The 20,438-nt window shown below is 42.5% G+C and overlaps 1 protein-coding gene across 2 annotated transcripts; it reads right to left on the bottom strand.

Moving 5' to 3' along the window:
- Positions 1 to 129: 129 nt before the first annotated feature.
- On the bottom strand, positions 130 to 20,417 carry NSG1 (neuronal vesicle trafficking associated 1). Of its 2 annotated transcripts, XM_031588372.2 has the most exons (5): positions 20,114 to 20,417; positions 19,594 to 19,744; positions 16,076 to 16,192; positions 6,167 to 6,277; positions 130 to 997 (listed from the first exon to the last, which is right to left on the bottom strand). In XM_031588372.2, the coding sequence occupies exons 2-5, from the start codon at positions 19,720 to 19,722 to the stop codon at positions 797 to 799; spliced, it is 558 nt and encodes a 185-aa protein (XP_031444232.1). In that variant the 5' UTR covers positions 19,723 to 19,744; positions 20,114 to 20,417; the 3' UTR covers positions 130 to 796. The 2 variants fall into 2 exon arrangements, with proteins under 2 accessions (XP_031444232.1, XP_089995790.1); XM_090139664.1 differs by lacking the exon at positions 6,167 to 6,277 and having other exon boundaries at positions 20,114 to 20,415.
- Positions 20,418 to 20,438: the final 21 nt, after the last annotated feature.

The raw sequence follows: 20,438 nt of genomic DNA, 5'->3' as shown, positions 1-20,438 counted from the left end.
AACATCCTTAACTGTATATTCTTATGCTATCCTCAACATCCATCACTAGCATTGTCTGTGTTTTTCCATAGTGTCTATCTAGTTTGTGTTTCAGTGCACATCCTTACCTAAATGCTAAATGCTGATGCTAAAGCCACAGTGGAAATGCAGTTAAATCCTGTTGACAGCAATAATAAAACATTGAGCATGCCTTCTTGCAGGGAACTTCGTTATCACTTACAAATAAATAACAGTAAAGAAAATGTAAGAAAAATGCTACCTGACACTTTTTTTTTCCTTTCTCCATACAAGTCATTACATTATGCCCTTGACATCAGTGCTGATTATCATTTTTGCTTGAGCCAAAACTAAATACTAAACACAGCTCTCAGCTAAACAAGAGATCACTCTAGTTATGGCTGTGGTGTTTCGGTTTGCAAAATGACTAACAATAAAAAATTAATAAATAAAATATCAGTTCAGACAACAGAACACATTTTAAGGTCTAAGCCCTGAAAATCCAGAGAAGAAATCTGTCAGTATCCAATAAACTGCAAGAACATCTGTTGGTTTTTTTTTTTAAACATTGAAAACGGTGTCAAAGCTCTAAAGCAATGCTGATACGCATCTTGTTTTATGCCCATGAATGTTCTGCAGCATGTTTTTTTGTTTTTGCAAAGCAGTATCAGCAAACAGAAGCAATTGCACCATAAACATGAGTAACCTCTAAATTATCCATAATTATATTTAATGAAAAGTTTCTTAAAGTCCCTTAGTTACCTTCAAATGACATAGTGTTAATAATTAGCTTATCACACTAAGCTGATTTCTCAGCGGCTTCAGTCTCCTGCTCAGACAGTTTCTCTTCTGACAGTACTGTCATCCACGGGGACACTGAGCGCGTGATGGTTTGCTTGGCCAGATTGTAGTGGTTTATGACTGTGTAAAATTTCCCTCGAGCATTGGAGTCTTGTTCAGAGTAGTAGTTTTCCAACCCAGCTGGAATGCATTGATTATTCTGGAAAGAAAATCCATCACTTAGATTATGAATGCAGTCCCACACATGATGCATATTTTCCTTTGATTCTAAGCAAACATTCAGTCTCTGATTCAGGATGCAACATACAGCAATTACTACAATGTTGTCCTAATGTGTTCAAACTGTTCTTCCCTGTAATCCTTAGACCTCACATAGCATTTGCCAGAAAAGCCAATCTGTGTCTACAATCCAGAATAATTAATAGACAAGAAACTTGCACCCCATACTTATACTCTGTGTAAGTACTCAGTCTCTTGTACAGATACATTTTGCTTTTTTCTTTCTTTCTCCTTCCCACTTAGTTCCAAGTGGTCAATCTACAATTACAGATTCTGCATTCTAGCATTAGATTAGCTTCATGCAGTCTACAGCATTTTCAGTCTGTGGGATAGAAATTAATACAAATACATCGGTGCCAAGGTATGGCCAGTTTAACAGCCTAAGACACAAAAGGAAAACATTGTGGGCAGCCCAACTGATGTGTGTATGCACCCACACAAACACAGTTCTTCACTGCTGATTTTCAGAAAGATGAAGTCAGTAGCAGGCTTTCAAAAACCTATCTTTAGCTGCGGTGCTACATTATTTAATTTGCCAGAAGTTTAAGAGCACTGCACAGGAACTCCTCCATGTTCAGAGTTTTGGAAAATGAACTACCTGATTTAGACAGTTAAATACTAAGTAGGGACTTTGATGTCATCTTGAAAACCAAGTTTGTACAGCGGGCAGCACTGAGCAACCCTTCCTGTGATGATGCAGTAAAAGCCTATGAAGCAGCAAATCACACTGAAGGAAATAATGATTTGGACAGATCCTGCTGACCCCGAGTTTTGCTCCAAAATGGTATGGGATTCCTCGCAGCTCTTCTGCCACATCTGCCAGGCTGAGCACTCTTGCCTGAGACCCTCAGAGTGCTGCAGCACTCTAAGATCCACACTGAGCACCTGCAGCTCATGCCAGCTCCAGGAGAAAGAATGACTGCAATTGTTTCTTTGCTGACTCATTTCAGAAGAAATGATCTTCTATGTCCAACGCCAAAGACTAAAATCTGTAATACTGCAGGACAGCAGTACTGCTGTCCTCATTAAACTTGACAAGAAAGTCTTTATACTGGAAATTTCTGAGCACAAAAACACAAAATCGTCACAGATAATATTTGGTCATAAAAACTATCTCATATGTATACACATTTACTATGAATGCACACCAGTTTTAAGCCATCTAGCACAAAATGGCTGGGCAAAAGATGCAGCAGACAGTCCTAGGTAAAATAAATTTTGTATCCCAAAAACATTGAAGAGAATAGTATGAAAGAACATTGCCAAAATTATCAGTCTGAGGGTAGATTTAGATACCCACTCACATGATGAGTACAATACAGTCTTAGGGCAAACTGGAAGGAAGACTGACTGTCACAAGATGAACAGAAGTTAACAACTCATCAGCTCTAACCTGCTTGTGTGATGGAAGCTTAGATGGGCTGCCCTGTCCCTGAAGGTGTTCAAGGTCAGTCTGGATGGAGCCCTGGGCAGCCTAGTCCAGTATCTGACATGGAGGTTGACAGCCCTGCCTGCAGCAGGGAAGTGTGGAGCTTCATGATCCTTGAGGTCCCTTCCAACCCAAGCCATTCTATGATTCTACAATTGTATGCATATCAGACTCACACCAGCATTGGAAGTTAGCATTCCAACCAGGTTCATTTTACCTTCTTTTCTAACACGGCAGCCAGGGCAAAACTTGCCTTCAAGTTTTATTTGAACTAAAAATATGAAGCAGGCAGGATTTAATCTGGGGAAGCAAAGACATTGGCTGTTCTGCACTTTGTAAGGCACAGAGGCTTCCCTACAATCATCACCAATTGTTCCACGTGTGCCAGCTGCAAGTCTGAGACCTACATTTCAAAAACAACTTTCAAAAGGACAACTCTGGCATAGAGCTATGTGCTGTGCACATTCACCTACATCACCATGCCATCTTCTGTTAGCATTTATCTGGGATAACTGACACGGCTTCTGATGTGATAAAATGACTAAGAAGTACTTAAACACAGACCTCTTTGTAGTGATTATTTCTCCCAGTCAGAGGATGTAGTCACAACTCTAAATATTTAAAATGGGAGAAGGAACACAATCCATTGATCTAATTAAATCTGCCAAGAAAATTCAAGCAAATGGAATATAATTATTAGTGCTGAAGACAAGCCAAGATTACTGCCAGTCTAAAAAAAAAAAGTCACAATCTTTTGTTGCTTAAAAGGAGCAATTTGCTTTTTAACAGGCAAAATGACTCAGTAATGTTATTTTTTTGTAGTCAAAACCCCACAACAGCTGACAAAAGAACCTAAAGAAATACACAGCAAAGTTCCCAAGAGTTCCCATCTTGACTGAATTTTCTGTTCCCAGGATTTCATGCTTTTAGAAAAGACAGACAAAGCCTCCCCTTTTATTCTGCTCCTTCTCTGCTGCCCAAGGACAACTCCTTTGCTTAGCATCTCATCAAGGCAAGCAGTGCAACACTCAGGAGTTACTGCCGATTCTCTGCTCTGACCTTCAGCTTAAGCAGAACATTTTCCCTCTCCCCCCCACTGGTTTCCAAGTGTGAGAAGTAATAACAAAGGCTGTGAGGAGAAACTGGATTACTCCAGAGAGTGTTGTCAGTCTCCTGTTTCTTTCCTAGCCCTTCTATTTCAGAAGTTAGTTGTGAGTTAAGGGTTCTGATGCCAGAGAAAGTTCTGGTTGCCAGTCTGTGTTTGGCTATGTTAGGACAATTACTTTCATCTCCTAGTGGCATCAGTGTGTCACAAAAGTATCTTCTCTCCTATTTGCTGGGTCAGTATTCCAAACTTAATAGATGATGGTGTTATCCCTAATGCACAGAAGTGACTCTCTTATACTGTCCACGGATCTGACAGAAGGCAAATGTCTCTGCAATGAAAGGGAAGAGGAACAGATGCAGCAGGGAACACCCTGAAGCTCTGAAGAAGTTTCTCCAGGATCTGAATGTGCTCAGATCCTTGAGCACATCGAGTTCTTGAGGACTCTGGTGAGTCTCACCCTGAGCCAGAAAGAGTGCTGCTGAGGAGTCCACACCACAACAGTGCTATGTCTGCATCAGCTTCAGCAAGCACAAATTTGCAGCTAAGGCAGTTTAAGTATGTTATACAGAGGAAAACAAGCACCTTTTTAATTACACTTACAAGCCATGATGTGTAGGACAGCAAAAAGGTTGAAGACACTGAAACCTTTGTAACTGTTGTGTTTATGACAGCATCAAGACAGAGTGTCACAAATTTGACTCAACGGCTGCAGTAGCTCAGCCTGTATTCAGAGAGTCCCATGGTACCAGGCTTCCTGAGGCAGGAAACATCTACCCTTACCAAGCAAATCACATCAGCATCAAACGCCTGGTGATGCCAAGCCAGAGAGTATCGCTCAGTGCACCTGAAGCATAAAGCCTGTCCACAGAGAGACTGGTCACAAGGTGATCACAGCTGGCCATAGGCTTCTGCTTCATCTCCTAGGACATCTGTGCCAAGCCATGCCAGCTGATGTTACAAACTCTCAAAAAAGACACGCAGGCAACAAATACAAATTCATGTCAGCACTGCTGTTCTAGGCCTGGTGTCATTTAGTAACATGTTTATGCTATAAAAAACTCTTAAAAATTCCATGTCCAAAGATGCCCTCCTGGCATTATGCTGTCAAGCATCCAGGAAACAGCCTTCACAAAACCCAACACTGGGAGAACAATAGTAAAGCAGCCCTCTTATGTGCTGCACTGTAAAGCACCAGCAGTGAGGGGTTCTCCCTAACTTGGGTTTCAGACAGGATCCTGAGAAACCTGATCAGATGGTTCTTCACACACCATGCAACTGAATGCAGCTCACAAAACTCTTCTCCTCTTAAATGTTTGTGACACTAGAAGGAAAAGGCAGAAGAAGCCAGAATGCTGCAATTCAAAGGAAGGGAAGACATGGTGAGAAAAGACACAGAAGCACAGACCCTCACTGGAACGATGATGGGAGCTCATAACTGGCCGTGCCTGTCAAGTCAGGATCACATCAAGGTAGGCTCTGTAGGAACATACAGTCCATATTCCAAATAGCTCAAAGAGAATGCGTAGAACAAAAGACTGTCATCCCTTGAGATAGGGGCAGAGACAGACGTTTCAGAACTTGTCTGAGACAACTCAAAAAATACAGCAGAACCAAGACCTGTGTCCCAACTTACTGCCAGATGTTCTAAGCACCATATCTCATCTTTGAGCCAAGAGAAAACTGAATCAAAACTGAACAGGACTGTCAAGAGCACTGAAGCAGCCATTCTTTCTTACAGCATTTTGAAAATCATTCCAGGTACCTACTTTATTCATTTAGGTGACTAAGTAATCTTAATTAGAGGGAAGAATGCCATAATAACTGCTGCTTTTCTTAACTCATGACACCTGAGTTCAACCCTGTTACATCTCTCAACAGACAGAAATAAATACTACCTTTTGGACTTCTAGCTCAGGTCTCAGCTGAGAAGCCAGCACTACCACCATGTAAGAATCAAGTGAGCCCCAGCCTCCCTTTCACTTAGCAGAAGTATTTTTTCCAATAAACGTATTTTCCCTTTTTTGGCATCCCTTCTGGCCCATGGCAGCAGGGCTCAGAGGTCTCTGTTCTAGAACAAGGAGTTCTTTCTATAAAAATAAGGTAACTGCTACTCTTAATGAGACCATCACTTTAGTCTTTCTTTGATATATATTCCAGAGTCTTTTCCTCCAGGTCTTCAGATTTATCGCTCTCCTTTTCTATGACACAAGAATTTGGAGAAACATGCAACATCTCACTGTATGACCCAATAAATGAGTGCTTTGCTCAAACAGCTGCAGATGAAGGAAGTCTGAAGGACACCAGTGTTGACATTTTTGCAGTGTTTACAGTAGCAAAAATAACAAGAGTGTGAAATCTGTGTGGTAGTCACAACCTCCGTTACAAATTAAACAGAAAGAAACACAGCTAAAAGCACTCCACCCTTTGGAAACAACTATGAATTTCCATACAATGCAACATGACTTCACAAAGGCTATGCACAAAACAGCACAGATTATATTACAATATTACATACTCTCCCCTATTTTTTCTACATTGTGTGCACAATTTACCTTGAAAACAAATCCTTCTGGACAGGTATGATCGTACTTGTAAACCTTGTAGACTACCAGAAATACAACACAAGTTAAGAACGCAAGGGCGAAAAGGACCAGCACAGTTACCTGCAAAGAGAAATACAACATGCTCATGTTAGTAATGCACTGCTGTTACTGTAGGTAGCAAAAGTCAGCTATGAATGCATTTTACAGGAAAATCAAGCAAAGGCTAAAAACAGCTACTTAATCATGGAGGGAGAACAGGAAAGGAGTACGAGCGCTTCCACCTCCTGCTTCTTGCAGATGAAGGCAGATGATGCACATACAGTGGCCCAGTGCCTCTGTGCTACCAGGCTTTTCCACATGCTTTTCTTTTCAGTGCACAAAGGAGGGCAGAAAGACTCACTGGGGTGGTTTGTGTGTGCTGATTTTTTTAGTATTTGGATGATGGAAGTGTAAATCTAGTTTATGTCAGCTGATAACACGTTGATTTTCCTCATACCTGCCCAAGAATGGAGTCAGATGCCAAAATGTTAACACAGGTGGTAATACAAAGATGGCTTTAGCAAGGCAAGGAGAAAGCAATGTCTGCCCACTATTGTTAGATAAGATTTGTTGAACCTGCTATGAATGTATGGATACACCAGCAGTCCACATGTAAGCCAACATGTACTCCTTCAGACATCTTGTTTGAACCAGTACTGCTTCACCACACAATGACTGCACAGGATTCACTTCAGATCCATAAGGAATACACCATGTTCAGCACGTGGCTGCCTCGACAAGTTCAGGTACAACTGTTCTACAGTTCGATGCATTGCTGATTGCACTGTGTGTGTGTGGCATTGACTTCACCATGTCCTTAAGTACCCCTCTTGTCCCAAGTTTGAGCTGCAGCAAAAACAGGGTATACCTAAAATTGAATCTGAAATCAGCATCACTGCCAAGCTAACATTTCCCAGGATTAAGCTGTGAGAAGCTGGAGACCAGGCAGCCTTTTAGGTGAGACAGAAGATGCAACCTGAGGTGTGTGTAAGCTGAACAAAGAGCACTGGTTACCTGGGGGAATGTCCCAGATGTCTGTCTTTATTACTCTAAAACCTCTACTGACACAGAAATGAGTAGCTTCTGGAAATCACAGGAAGAGCAGAATAAGAGAGTGGGTGAGAAGCCAACATGTGCCACAGCATAAAAATAAACAGAAACAAACTTATGTGATTAATGAATCAAAACAATGTACAGTGTTATCTAAATTCTAAAAAACAGAGAAGTAATAACCTGGTACTTCCAAAAACCACTAAAAAATTGCAGCTTTCTCTCTTGGCAAAAAAATAAAAATACAAAACAACCACACCTTCCCTTTCTGATAAGTGTAGGATGCTGAAGGACTCAGATGAACTTTTATGGATTTGTCATCCTAAGAAAGGTAACTTCACCATGGACAGACAACACAACATTTCCTGGCTGAAACAAGGCTGGGAAGTAGCGTGCTGCTGAAGCTGAGGATTTTTGATAGAAAATAAGGGAAAAAAACGTAATAAAAAGAGGGCCAGAGGGGAGGGCAGGGAGAACCACAGATCAAAAAAGCAAATTAGCAGAATAAATGTAAATATTAATGTAACAATGCCAATCTAAATGAGACACAGAGCAAATGACCTTTCTGGTTAATAATAACATCTTCAGTTTCGCAGAACAGATGCTGAATTAAAAGAAAAATCATATTCTTAATCACCCTCTGAAAACCACAAACTGACATCAGTTTTCAAATCCAATTAGCCTTCTCCAAGTTCGTTACTTGTGGACAGACAGCTCTGCCTTGTCAACCTCGCATTTCCAGCTATGGCTCAGGATGCTATGTGTGAATCCAAAAGAAACACATCTTCCTTTCTGGTCATCTTCTGAGGCACAGTTTAGTAACAGACCCTCTTCCCTCACACCTGGCAGCCCCCGCCAAGCCATGCCCTACCTTGGCCCTTCCCATGTGTTTTATCATGCCTCTCCCTTTTTAATTCTACAGCTGTTTGAAGCCCCTTCCTGTGCATCCCCAGCCATCCCACCAACAAACACCCAAGTTGCTCAGTCCAAGCTGCAGGTTTGGGATCACTCACCTCCCAGCCCACAACCCAATGGCAGTAAGTATGTGTTGCACTGTCCCACTCATTCTGATGATTACTGCTCTTTCCCTTAGAAAATGAGAAGAGTAAAGAAGTACTAAAGAGAAAACAAAATTCCAGTGGGAATATTGCCAAGGCCTCCATGCCATCCAAGATGTATTCCATGCAGCCTTCAAGAAAGCCTATTCTCTGTAGAAAAGCTCTGTGACACGAAACACAGACACCAAAAGAAGAATTGCTGTGGTACAGACTGGTTCAGCTCACAGCCATCTCCTCCACAGACAGGAGTAAACAGTTTCCTAATATTATTAATTTTGGTATTAGCATGTAAATTTTTACTCTCATTATCCCCAATAATTTGCAATCAGACTCCATTTGCAAATCCCTAATCAAGTAAGCTCTTGTCTCCTTCCTAACCACCCATCAGGATACAAGTAACGTGTACTTCAGTAAAGGACAGCTGCACGTGCCAATGACATGGATAGAAATCCATCACTGGATTCCAAGATGATCCCTATCACCTGTTTATCCAATTCACTTCTCTCCTGTAAAATCCCTCTCTTCCTCCTACTAGCTACTTCCCTTCACTCTCACTGCCCACAAAGATGATCCACACCCCAACCAGGCTGCTGCTTCTCCCTGCCAGTCACCCAGCAGAGCCCACCTCCCACCTCACCTCCCTGTTCCCTTTCACAAGTGAAAGCACAGAAAGAGAGTAGATGACAAGCTGCTCTTTAGACTGTAAGCCTGACCAAAGCTGACACATATTGTTTTCTTCCACATCAAATCTGTGTACTCACCACAACCTAATGCACAATTATATCCTTCCTCCTGCAGGGGCACTGGCAGCAACCCACCCTTGCCTTCTGTTCCAGGGAGGAGAGGATACCATCCATACAGAGCCACTCCCTCTTTCTTAGAGTTGCATCTCTTCTGCCTGCAGTAGCCAGCTGGCGGAGTGCAGAACCCATACAGTGGGAGCAGAAGTCCTCCAAATCACTGTGATCCTTCACTGCCACATACATCCTGCAGAACACCAAGGTCTCTGCCACACTATCTGGGTGACAGGCTTTTAAAATAACTAGAAGGAAGTAGAAACAAGTGTTTCTTTCTACTAGTAACGCGAAGAGTAGCCTTGTTTTCATCTCAAGAGTGCCCTTTAAGGTTAATTTTGAGGAGGTCTGGCAGCAGAACCAAGTGAGCACAACAGATGACAAGATATTATGTACGTGGCAGATTTTTGAATAGATTATAAGTGAAGAGCAGAAGAAGGACAACGTCTAGCCAGAAGCCATTACAGTAATCGAAATGAGAGATGACTAATGAATGAACTAAGTGTACCTACAACAACAGCAAAAAAAAACAACACACCAAAACTCCCTATCTTCTGACCATAAGCATTTAGCCAACTAATGAAATTCAGCAGACTTGACAACTACACCAACATGCACACAGCTCCTGGTAAGGCCTTATCATCAGGGTCTGCTAGATCTTCCCAGTCAGTCTGTCCTTCTCTGCTACAGCTGTAGCTGTACTACTACAGTTAGTAGTACTACTCTGCTACAGCTACTACACTGCTACAGCTGCTACTCTGTAAGCCGTATTTCCTTCTCTGCTTGGCTGTTGCAATCTCCTCCCTTGTTGCACTAGCCTTTACTGTGCTCCCTTTTTAATCAAGCCAGAATGTTACAGCAAAATGCATCAACTGCACCAGCTGTGCTGGTTTGCCTCATACCCTTCCTGACTCCTGGCCCTTTCTGAACAAATTACAAGCTTCAAGGCATGTACAGTTCTGTCTGTTTTGCTCCTCTTACTTCTCTCTCTCTTTCTGTTCTGTCTGTACCCCACTATCCCCACTTGATGCCAACTCTTATCCTGTGCCATAACCTGCAAACACTTCTACATGTCTCCTCTTCTTGCCTGAATCTTTGTCATTAATCCACTCTCACTGTGCTTGTTTGCACTGTCTTCTTTTCCACCATGCTTTCAGAAAGTACACAAACCCAGCTAGGAGCACTGCCATTATTACAAGAAGGGGAACTAAAGTAGAATTAACAACATTTGCAGTCATTTACACTGCTCAGTCTCTGGCACTCAATCACATCTCATCTCTGTTCTACATCTACGCATTGCCTACTTCACTTGCAGCCTCCTGGGAATAAGCTTTCATTGCTGGTTTGTCTCTAGCATGCACTTGGTGCTAGTACCAAACACAGTGAGTGAGGACATGCATCTATAGAGCACCTTTCATCTCAAGTGATTTAGAACTAATTCATGCTTTGCTCACCAGTGAAATACAGAGCCCTCTGGGATGAAATACAGCAACTCTGTGCAACCATTTAGGGCAGGAAATTAAGATTATTGCTATCCAATTTAAACTACAAGAGAATTTTAGGTAGGCAGACTGTAATTACAATAGATTATGTCTGACTACATCCTACAGACTAAAATTCATAAAACATCATGCTTACTTCCCTGCAAATGGCTGTGACCTCCATTTCACCTCTCTCCACTAAAATCCTGCCTCTCCAGCATACGGTGCGCTCTACCTGCATGCAAGAGAATGTTGAAGGCAGCTCTCCATTTCCCCAGATGTTTTTGCTTTCCCAAAATGACTTTCCTTGCTAATACCTGGGCCTGTCCCTAGAAGTTTACATGAAAGATATCTGAAACCGTGCATGTAAGGAATAGGAATCATGAAGTTTGAGGAAAACAGCAATATGAAAAAACTTACCTGCATGCAACATTTGATTTACATTAATTTACAGAGCAGTCCAGATTGTACAGAACAATATGGTACAACTTCCCATTCCTGCGGACTATACCTTAAATACACAATATGGCTGGTGACATAAAAGGCAGCCAGATGCCTGCTTTCAAAGGGATATTTCTAACACAACAGGTCACGTTTAGCTGCATGACTGGTATCTGTCTCAAAAAGAATGATAGCCATGGGACAGAATGCAACAGAAAATGAAGAAATCAAAAGACAGCTTAAGGAGGCAGAGGAAGAGAACTGGTGTGGATGCTTACCTAGAGATGACTGAGAGAAGCAGCAAGAAAGGCAAATAGATTCATGGAGGGAAGTAACTGAAAAGAAACTACACATATAGAAATAAAGAATGACTTGGGTTGGAAGGGAAAGATCACTTAATTCCAACCCAGTGCTTCTTAGCAGCGATGGTGCAAGACAACAGAGCCAGTGTGCAGGGAACTGATTAATGAAACCTGAGGGAGATGCTGTTAGACAAAACCAAATAACAAAGCAGCAGCCTCCAGAATCTAAGCAACACTGTGACTTAACATGACTGCTTGTGGCAGCATCCCATCACCCTCCATCACACAGACACCGTGTATTTAGGCTGAGAACTACAGAGATTTGAGGAAGCAGCCCAAGACATCTTGTGTCCCTGAAGTTAGAGCCTTGTTACCTTACCATACAGACCTGGAATGGATTACCAGGGCCAAGAGAAAGGCTGGTAAAGGTTACACAGCCTTTCCTTACACGCAGCAAGTGTTAACATCTAGAGAGACCCAAAGGATCTTTTGCCAGCAGTATCTCAGACACTTGGTTCTGCTCCAAGACAAGGATTTCTAATGGGATTCAATGGCATAGGGCACCTGGCTCAGAGCAGGGGAGCTGCTGTTGGATATTACCCACTTCACTTAAGTCTGACAGCTCTGACTTTAAAAATAAAATTCTTTTAGACAATACTGCTAAATTATTGACTATGTCCTATAATAGAATTGTCAGAAATTATAAAAATGGAATAAAGACAGTCACAATACATTGCCTTTATTTACATTGTTTTAAAAAAATGGCAGTTACACTGAAAGAAGAATATATATTTTTTTGTCTTGACTTTTTTTTTATTGCTCTGAAGCAATAAAAGGAAAGATTCAAAGTCTGCCAAGCTGTTATAGCAGTGAGCAACTCTTCAATCCTGTGAGTAGCTCTAGAGAAGAAAAGAGCACTACGCCAGGCGGTAAGCACCTGTCATCCTTCCAGCACTGAGTGACAGACACAGCACTGCCTAAGGAAGTGTTCCTGTTCAGGAATCAGCCAACATCTCGTGCATTTAACAGATTTTTAAGTGGATGCAAAGAGCCACTCAGGAGATAGAGTGATCACACAGACTGACAAAGAAGTATTCTCTGTGTGTCCAATTGTTTTTGTATTAAGAATAATTACTAAGAAAAACAAGTCATAAAGGCTTCAGACAGAAGTGTGTTTTAAAAGATGGCCCTTTGAGAAAGATCAATCATGGAATATTTAAATCATGTTATGTACTTTTTTTTTGTAATTAAAATAACTAGATAAAACTGAGATAATTGATTTTGAATGTCTTGATTTCTCTTCCATAACCTCATGCTTGCTACTTGACAGTACATGGCTTGCCTGGTGTGGTCTTACCCCAGAAGTAAGCTCCAGACTTTGGCTCTGCAGCTACATATACATACAGATGTCAATAATGAAGCCTGAAGAACTGATTTACCTTTGTATGCATCAAATGACTTAAAGCATACCACAGCTTAGGTTTACTTAAGGGCTTTAAATTTACTGGGAAACAGAAATGCTTGCTTTCAAAATTCTTTGAGTATTCTTTATTCAGGTTTCCCCAAAGACAGAAAAAAACCTCTAATTCTTCAATACAACAGTGCTTGTGTGCAGCAGTCAGTTGTCAGCTCCCAACAAGAACACACATCTCACTGCAGAACTCAAATGGAGTTCGGAAGAATGCAATGGAGGCAAAGGTTTGGCCTTGGCTGACTGACACCATCCGTTCGTGCCTCTAACAGCTTCCTCCTGTGTGCTGATTCCTTTGAAATGATGTTTCCAGCCACGTTGTTCTATTCTCTACAGCAGACAATTTGCAGGAGAGGAAAACCTACCTCAAAGCAAAGGACTGGCTCCCCCCATTACTCTACACTGTTCAAAAGAACAGAAGAGAGACTTTTATTTCTCAATGAAAAATAAAATCTCCAGTAAGAATGCCATCTCCCTTGGCATGGTTACTGCTATAAAACTGAATTACAACAACCTCAGAATCAGGAAGCCTTCCCATTCTTACAGCAGGTTCTGATTTGAATGCAGAATGTGATTTTGTACAGGAAAATTATACTTGCAGTTTTCTTTGTAAACATTCTCAGCTCTGTTGTAATAACTGTAGTAATGTGGATTGAATGCAGAAAATACAGTTTATAATTGCATATTCACCCAGCTGCTAAAACAACAAACGATCTACATGACATATGTACATGCTGGAGTGGCTTCATTTGTTACAATGTGCAATTTCTCAAGAAGCTCAGCTTTAGATGATCTGCACTGCTAAATCCCAAAAACGCAATCTGCTCTGTCCTTACTTAAGGACTACATCTTGGAATACACATGTGAAATATTAGCAAAGACAACTGACTGCCTTTATTTTAGCACATTTGCACTGTGTCTTGTGGCAAATGCATCAGCGATGCACAGTATTAAAGTCATTAAAACAGCATCTGAAGCTTTTTTCCATGAGCACAAGCCAAAGTCAATATCCTACCAGTTAAATAATGCATTTCATAATTATAGCAAATATTTAATTTTCAAACAAATATCCTTTTGCTCTCTCAGAATCAACAGCAGCAGTTAACACGACGATTCACAATTAATAAGGACCCAGGAGAAAAAAAAAACCCTCACACAATCAGTACTTTCCATCTACATACTTATAAAATGGCATCAATTATTCATGAAATATTTACTACTGGGAGTGGTGAATATGACAATCGTTCCTGGAGGAGAACCAGTCAGTCCTCTTTAAAATGATGCAGGCAGCACAATTCAATTCTAAAAACGTTACATAGAGATTAAGGGACATTTTTAGGTCCTGAATGTTCTGCTTGAAAATATTGTTTTCAACTACCTGAGCCTCAATTTTCCTAATCGATCAGCCCCCACACCCTCCTTTAAAAGCAGACTTACAGCCAGCGTGAATCATCCTGCAATTCCCAAGAGATACAAAATCTTACTGAAACCTCTCTCTGATGCAGTAGTTACCTAGCAGCAAAGCCTAGCAACCCTGTAGTATGAGATTAATCCCAGAGTGATCATCATGAAGTAATATCTAAAAGACATTTTCCTTTAAGTATGCCATCCAAGGGTATATAAAAACGCAACATAAAAATGCTCAGGCTTCTGACTCTTCAAATACACAAATTAGGAAAGACAACCCAATGGCATGACAAGATATTTATTTGCTGTTCAGTGAGGTCTTACTTGTTCAGCACTCCCAACAAAGACAGAAAGAACCCAGATCTACAGAGAAACATGTACAATGTTCAGATGCAGCTAAGATATTCCAAATCCTCCCTTATCTACAATTTAATGCTCGACAGATGAAAACCCTCACAGTCCCTGCAGCTAGCAGAGAAATGAAAAATTCTGCAGACAGTGGTTCTGCTCAATTGCTTGGAACTGAAGTGCTAGCAGGACACTCAAATCCAACACATTCCCCTCTCTCCTCTACTACAAAGTGGTATGCGTTTCCAGATCACATTAGTCTGACCAGGACACATTCAGAAGACAGCCATACACATCCCGTTTGTTCTAAGCTGCCCATCTGCACCTTACCCAACCATACAGCATGTATCATCCCCTAACAGGACAGAGACTGCTCCTCAGTGACTGGTTGTGAGGCCTGCACAGGCTGCCCAGAGAAGCTGTGGGAGATGTTCAAGGCCAGGTTGGATGGAACCCTGGGCAACCTGACCTGGTGGGGAGCAGCAAAGTGGGTTGGAACTATACCATCTTTAGGGTCCCTTCCAATCCAAGGCATTCTGTGATTCTAGGAGTATCAGGAGAACTGACATCTTTACTGAAACCTTCTATTTTTCCTGAGACTGAATTTAAGGCTTTCCAAGCATATCTGTACCTGTGCACTGAATAGTGTGATCACCTGCTGTTTGAAAATGTTTTGGTGTCCTTGAGTAAGATGCCAAATTAACAGCACTGGAGAACTAGTCTTCTTTCATTAAGAAAACTGACAGGAAAACGTGAGCTGAAGTGCTAACTTTCCTACTTCATTTTACTTGTACAGCACAAGAAAACCTGACCTCCAGTGAGAAGTGGGATTGGTAATACAGTTTATATCAGTTTAGCATCAGTTAAGCTCTCAGCTTTCCTCTAGAACTACCAAAGGGAATAAGAAGGGTGTGGACACAAATGAATAAATGTGAGTCAGATTCCCACTCTGCCATCTCCCAGTGATTGTCATCATCAACCTGCATGATACAGCTGGACCACAACATCAATAGCAAAGAGCTCTGTATGCATCCTTAAGTTGCCAAGTCATATATCTCTCTATAAGAAATACTTAATGGACAATGACAGTGCTTTTAGGAGAATGGTTTGGCTACAGAGAAAAATAGTAAGCCAACAAGAAAACATACACTCTTGTGGTTCTTACCCTTCAACAGGAGCTTTGTCCATGCTTAAGCCATACCCGTGCATGCCCCAAACAGACCCCAGTCAGCCTCACTGTGAAATACACAGTGACACTGACAGCACTGCCCCCAAGCCTGACTGCCAGGAAGGGTTAGAACCAGTAATACTGCAGGGCTTCCTTCTGCTCCCAAATGTAAAATACCCATTGGATATAAGTATATATAATAATGTAACTATTTTATCACTGAATTCCTTTTTCTCTTTTCCAGTTATGCTCTAAACAGCCGCTCTGTTACAACCACTCTTGACTACAATCAGCAATCGATTTTAAGCATTTCTTGGAGCAGAACTGAGTCACTAACATACTTAGCTTGCATTGCTTACCTTAAATCTTTCTGAAACCCCTTCAGTGATGCTGATTGTGAATTCAGCTATTTTTGGAGTACGGAATTTTCCTTTCTTGCGATCAGGTTCATATTCTGTTTTTGTTTTGACCACAACCTTTAAAACAAGTCAAAAAAATATATATCAAAAAGCTGACAGTATCTTATGAGTACATCTTCAGATGCACCTGCCAGATTTGGAATAGCATGAAACAAGCCATGGGAATCTTATTTTACTCTCTTATTTGCTGACAAGCACAGTTAGCACAACAGTTTTTTTTTTTCCTTCCCCATTTTGTGCAATTCTCCTATGGAGGCTTCAAGCTGTTAGTTATTTCTGTCTACTTTCTTCATAGTAATCAACAAAATTCTCTCAAAAAAAATTTGATGGATCTAAAGGAAGACTTGCTATGCAACACTTCATGTTCAGTTTTTTCAGCTGTTGTTATTGTGCTGCAAGCACCTATTTAGTTCAAATCCAAATCACAAAACTTTCAGACTGTTCAAAACAGGAAACAGCCATCTCCATTTGTTTCAGGAGAAGAATGTTCCACAGCCATGTTCTCCAACTGCATGATTCTGAACTTCAGAGATTTGGAATGACTTGCTAGATGCAATTTGGTACGTGCCAGACAAAAGCTTTTGGCACTGTAATACTTAACATCTCAGATAACTTTTAAGTTACTAGCAGCAAGGAACACACAAATCCTTACGTGATAATGAGATTTCTCAAAATGCCCAAGGCTCTTTAATTTCAGTTTATTCCTCGCTATGAGCTATTTCCCCAAATTATCATTGAGTGTCTTACCTGTATTCCAAAAATACTTGTGTCAGTTGCACCTCAAATACTCTCCTAGGCGTTCTCATCGTACAGAATTTTCATACACCTAACCTACTTGCCTCATTTCTTTTCTTCTACAATTTTTCAGGATCTATTTTTCAAAGCATCTCAAACAAAACAGGCAGTTTATTGTACTGGCAGCTCCGTTATGGTTTGGCCAATTTTCTCTATTGTTCCAAAGAACAAATATTGAGACTTCACACTTTCAGATCTGTAGAACCAGATGCTGTCTTTGGAGCAGTCTATGTTATCAGTGGTAACTATTCATAAATTAAGACTGTAATAAGTCGTGATAAATTAAGATAGACGTACAGGTAGCCAATTACTGAAATTAAACCTTCGGGTTCTCCTTTGTGTGAGCATAGCACAAAGCCTATTAAATACTTTTATAACAGCACACAGACATAGAACACAGGGAAAAGAGTTTCTAAATCTATTTTGAGCTATAATTAATAAGATAATTATAACTATGTTACTTTTCAATTACCCAGCAGCTTCATAGAAGCAAACTGTCTGGAACATCTTTTTAACATTATACTTCTTCCCCTTTATGTTGCATAATTCTCAGGCAACTCAAGTCACTTTCAGCTGACACTGAACACAGAGTTCTATCTGCCTGGTTATGTAATGTCTTCTTTTGTTTAACATACCTAAATATGAATTTAAATCAGTTCATCCGTTTAATTTAGAAGCTGTCAAAACCATCAAATCCTTGGCACTACAGTCACAACTACCCAAGAAGTTATGCTTCGCTGCCATACCAGAGCCTTGTAAGTGAATAAAAAGCACAGGTATATGAAGGACGTACTCTGTTATACATGAGAGTCTTCATATTTCAGAATTAGATCCATTCGTCAGTCTTGACAACACTTCTGCTGTTTTTCACATCAACTACTCTACTACTGCCTTTGTGTCTGTAGCAGCCAGGAAGGACACACTGACATGACTAACCATGTCACAGAAGGAAGCCAGGAAGACCAATAAACACATGCTTCTATTTTTCATTGTTGTTTGTAAAATGAAAGGAAAGCTATCATACCAATAGACAGTGGAAAGTGCAGAGGAGCCAACTGAATGTTTCTTTAAGTTTCAAGCTGAGGTGTACATCTGCTGATGTTGAAGGCAAATGCAGATGGGCGGCACAGAGTCTCCCGTGTTTGCCACAGCTCCACTCAAGGTAAACCTATTATCCCACACAGTCCCAATGCAGCCTTCATTTAACAGCACCCTAACATAACGGATTCCTCTGGATGCTGCTCTTGGTAATCGGTTCTATGCAGTCACCAGTTGGCAGCTGTATCAGACACAGTCAGACTTAACTTGTTTGAAAGCCTTAGGGTGCAATTTTGTCCTCGGTTAGAAGATTTACACCCATGTAACCAAGGACAGAAAATGGGCCCTAAGGCTCTGTAACAGCTGTTATGGCTTATTGTATTTATGCCTGCCAACTGGTCACCACACACAGCACAACGATGCTGATAGGAATTAAAATGGAGGTCATAAATGTGTTTGTGTTGCCTACGAGCAACACTCTTCTGAGGCAGACTTGAAAAGCTGAAATGCTTTACCTCGAGGTAGGATTACGTGATTTTTTTTTTTATTATTCTTAACTATGAGGAGCACATACCCACCACTTTATCTAAAAGGAGAATTGAGCTCTTAGAGGACACAATGCCAAAAGCAAAAATCAGAAGGAACATATTACCGATCATTTTCCAGTTAAATCTTGGATTTAAAAAACAAGCAGACAAAACTTTTTTTTTTTTTTTTTTTTTGCCAGATGCATGTGAAAAACATCCCAGCAGGTCTCTTACTGAAATACCTGAAAAAGTATCCTACCACTGTATGCCCCACCCATAACAACTCTTACTGAAACATCTGAGTGAAATGAATATTTATGGATTACTCTGGCATCTTCCTGAATCCCTGACACTCAAGCCATGAGATGATGAATGCGGATACACGCTTCCCTTCCAACCTGTGAGCAGCAGCTCAAGCAGTCCTTTCCAGACACAGAGAACCTACATCACCTCCATTTAGAGGTCTGGGGCCAAATAAGTTGCTAACCTGATCTAGCACTTGATCTAGCTACAACCCTGCCCACAGTGGAGGGATTGGAACCAGATGACCTCTGAGGTCACTCCCAATCCAAGCCATTCTATGATTCTCATAGGAAGTGCAGTGATCTACTCTCATCCCAGTGCTTCAGGCTGTGTGGGGCTGGTGGAAGTTCTACCAAAGCACAAAGGGAACATGGAAGTTCTCCATGGCCAGTCTGCCTACATACATCCTGCAGAGACAAAGCCATGTTCAAAGCCCAGCAGGGGGGCTTTTCAGGGAAAACTCCCTTCACAGAGCACACAGCATTCCACATACTAACGAGTCAGACAGTGAGAAGGGATGAAACAATACAGCACAGAACACCTTGCATTTGTCTGCTCCTGCATTTCATACAAAAACCCAAACACCTCACAAACGCTCGCATTCCCCACTACGTTTCAATGCAAATCACCGCTGCCGTGTTGCCGTAGCTCCGCTGTCCCCCAGAGGGGCTGACACTGCTCAGAACACGGCGTACAGCCCGGTGCTCCGAGCCACTTGTCACACGTAACCCATTCTTCGTTGTTCGCCCAGGATTTGGGTGTGATTCTCCGGGGTGGAAGCTGAAGGCACCGTACCTTGTCGGGAGGCGGGAACTGGAGCTGATTGACGTCCAGGGGTGTGATCAGGGGGATGGTGTCGAAGCCATCCTCCAGAAGGGGCTGCTTTGTGCTCTTCTCGCTGAAATTATTCCCCAGTTTCACCATTCTTCCAGGAATGAGGGGTTTTCTGCAAGCAGACACACGTACGCACACAGAGAAAAACGCACGGCGGAGCGGTGTGTCAGCGAGCCGGGCTGCACCAGCCCCTTTCACAGCCCCCGAAACGCACGGCGATACACACGCACACACACACGGGCTGGTCTCCGCGACTCGAGCACCTCTCGGTACGTGAGAATTACGACCATCGCTTAGTAAATAAATAAATAAATAAATAGCGCACAGCCACCGCGGCGCGTTATCACCATCCCGGCGACCGCGGTGCGGCATCGCCCTCAGCCCCGGCACCGCCCGGCGCCCCCCGCCATGGCGGCCCCGCACCCGGCAGCGCTCCTCCCGTCCCTCCCTGGGGGCGGCGAGGCAGCGCCCCGCCACTCACCGCCGCGGCTCCCGGCCCTTCCTCGGGGGGCGGCGAGGCGTCGTTCCGCCGCGGCCCGCGCAGCAATGGCGGAGCGGGCGGCGAGGCGGCGGCGGCGGCGGCTGTCCCTCGGCGGGCAGAGAGACTCAGCGCCGTGACGCAGCCGCCGCGTGGCTCAGGGCAGCTCTGGAGCAGCACAAAGGGGCCCCGCGGGGATGGGGCGGGCAGGCGCTCCCCCCAGCCGGCTACTGGCGCAGCGGCAGCAGGTGGAGCGGGCGGCGGGAGGACGGCACTGCACCGCCCTCCGCGCCCCTCCCCTGGCGGAGCCGCGCGGTGCGGCGGCCCT

Source organism: Phasianus colchicus, chromosome 4, assembly GCF_987193195.1.
Source record: "Phasianus colchicus chromosome 4, bPhaCol1.hap1.1, whole genome shotgun sequence".
Lineage (NCBI taxonomy): Eukaryota > Metazoa > Chordata > Aves > Galliformes > Phasianidae > Phasianus > Phasianus colchicus.
Note: the sequence above shows the minus strand (reverse complement) of the source record. Positions and strands in the feature narration are given on the sequence as shown.

Excerpts from the sequence above, each read along its gene's own strand:
- NSG1 (XM_031588372.2), bottom strand. The coding sequence starts at position 19,722 with ATGGTGAAACTGGGGAATAATTTCAGCGAGAAGAGCACAAAGCAGCCC. Across the intron at positions 6,278-16,075 it reads GGGTTTCAGAAAGATTTAAG|GTAACTGTGCTGGTCCTTTT; the intron begins GTAAGCAATGCA and ends TTCTCTTTGCAG. Across the intron at positions 998-6,166 it reads CAGAAGGATTTGTTTTCAAG|AATAATCAATGCATTCCAGC; the intron begins GTAAATTGTGCA and ends TTTTCTTTCCAG.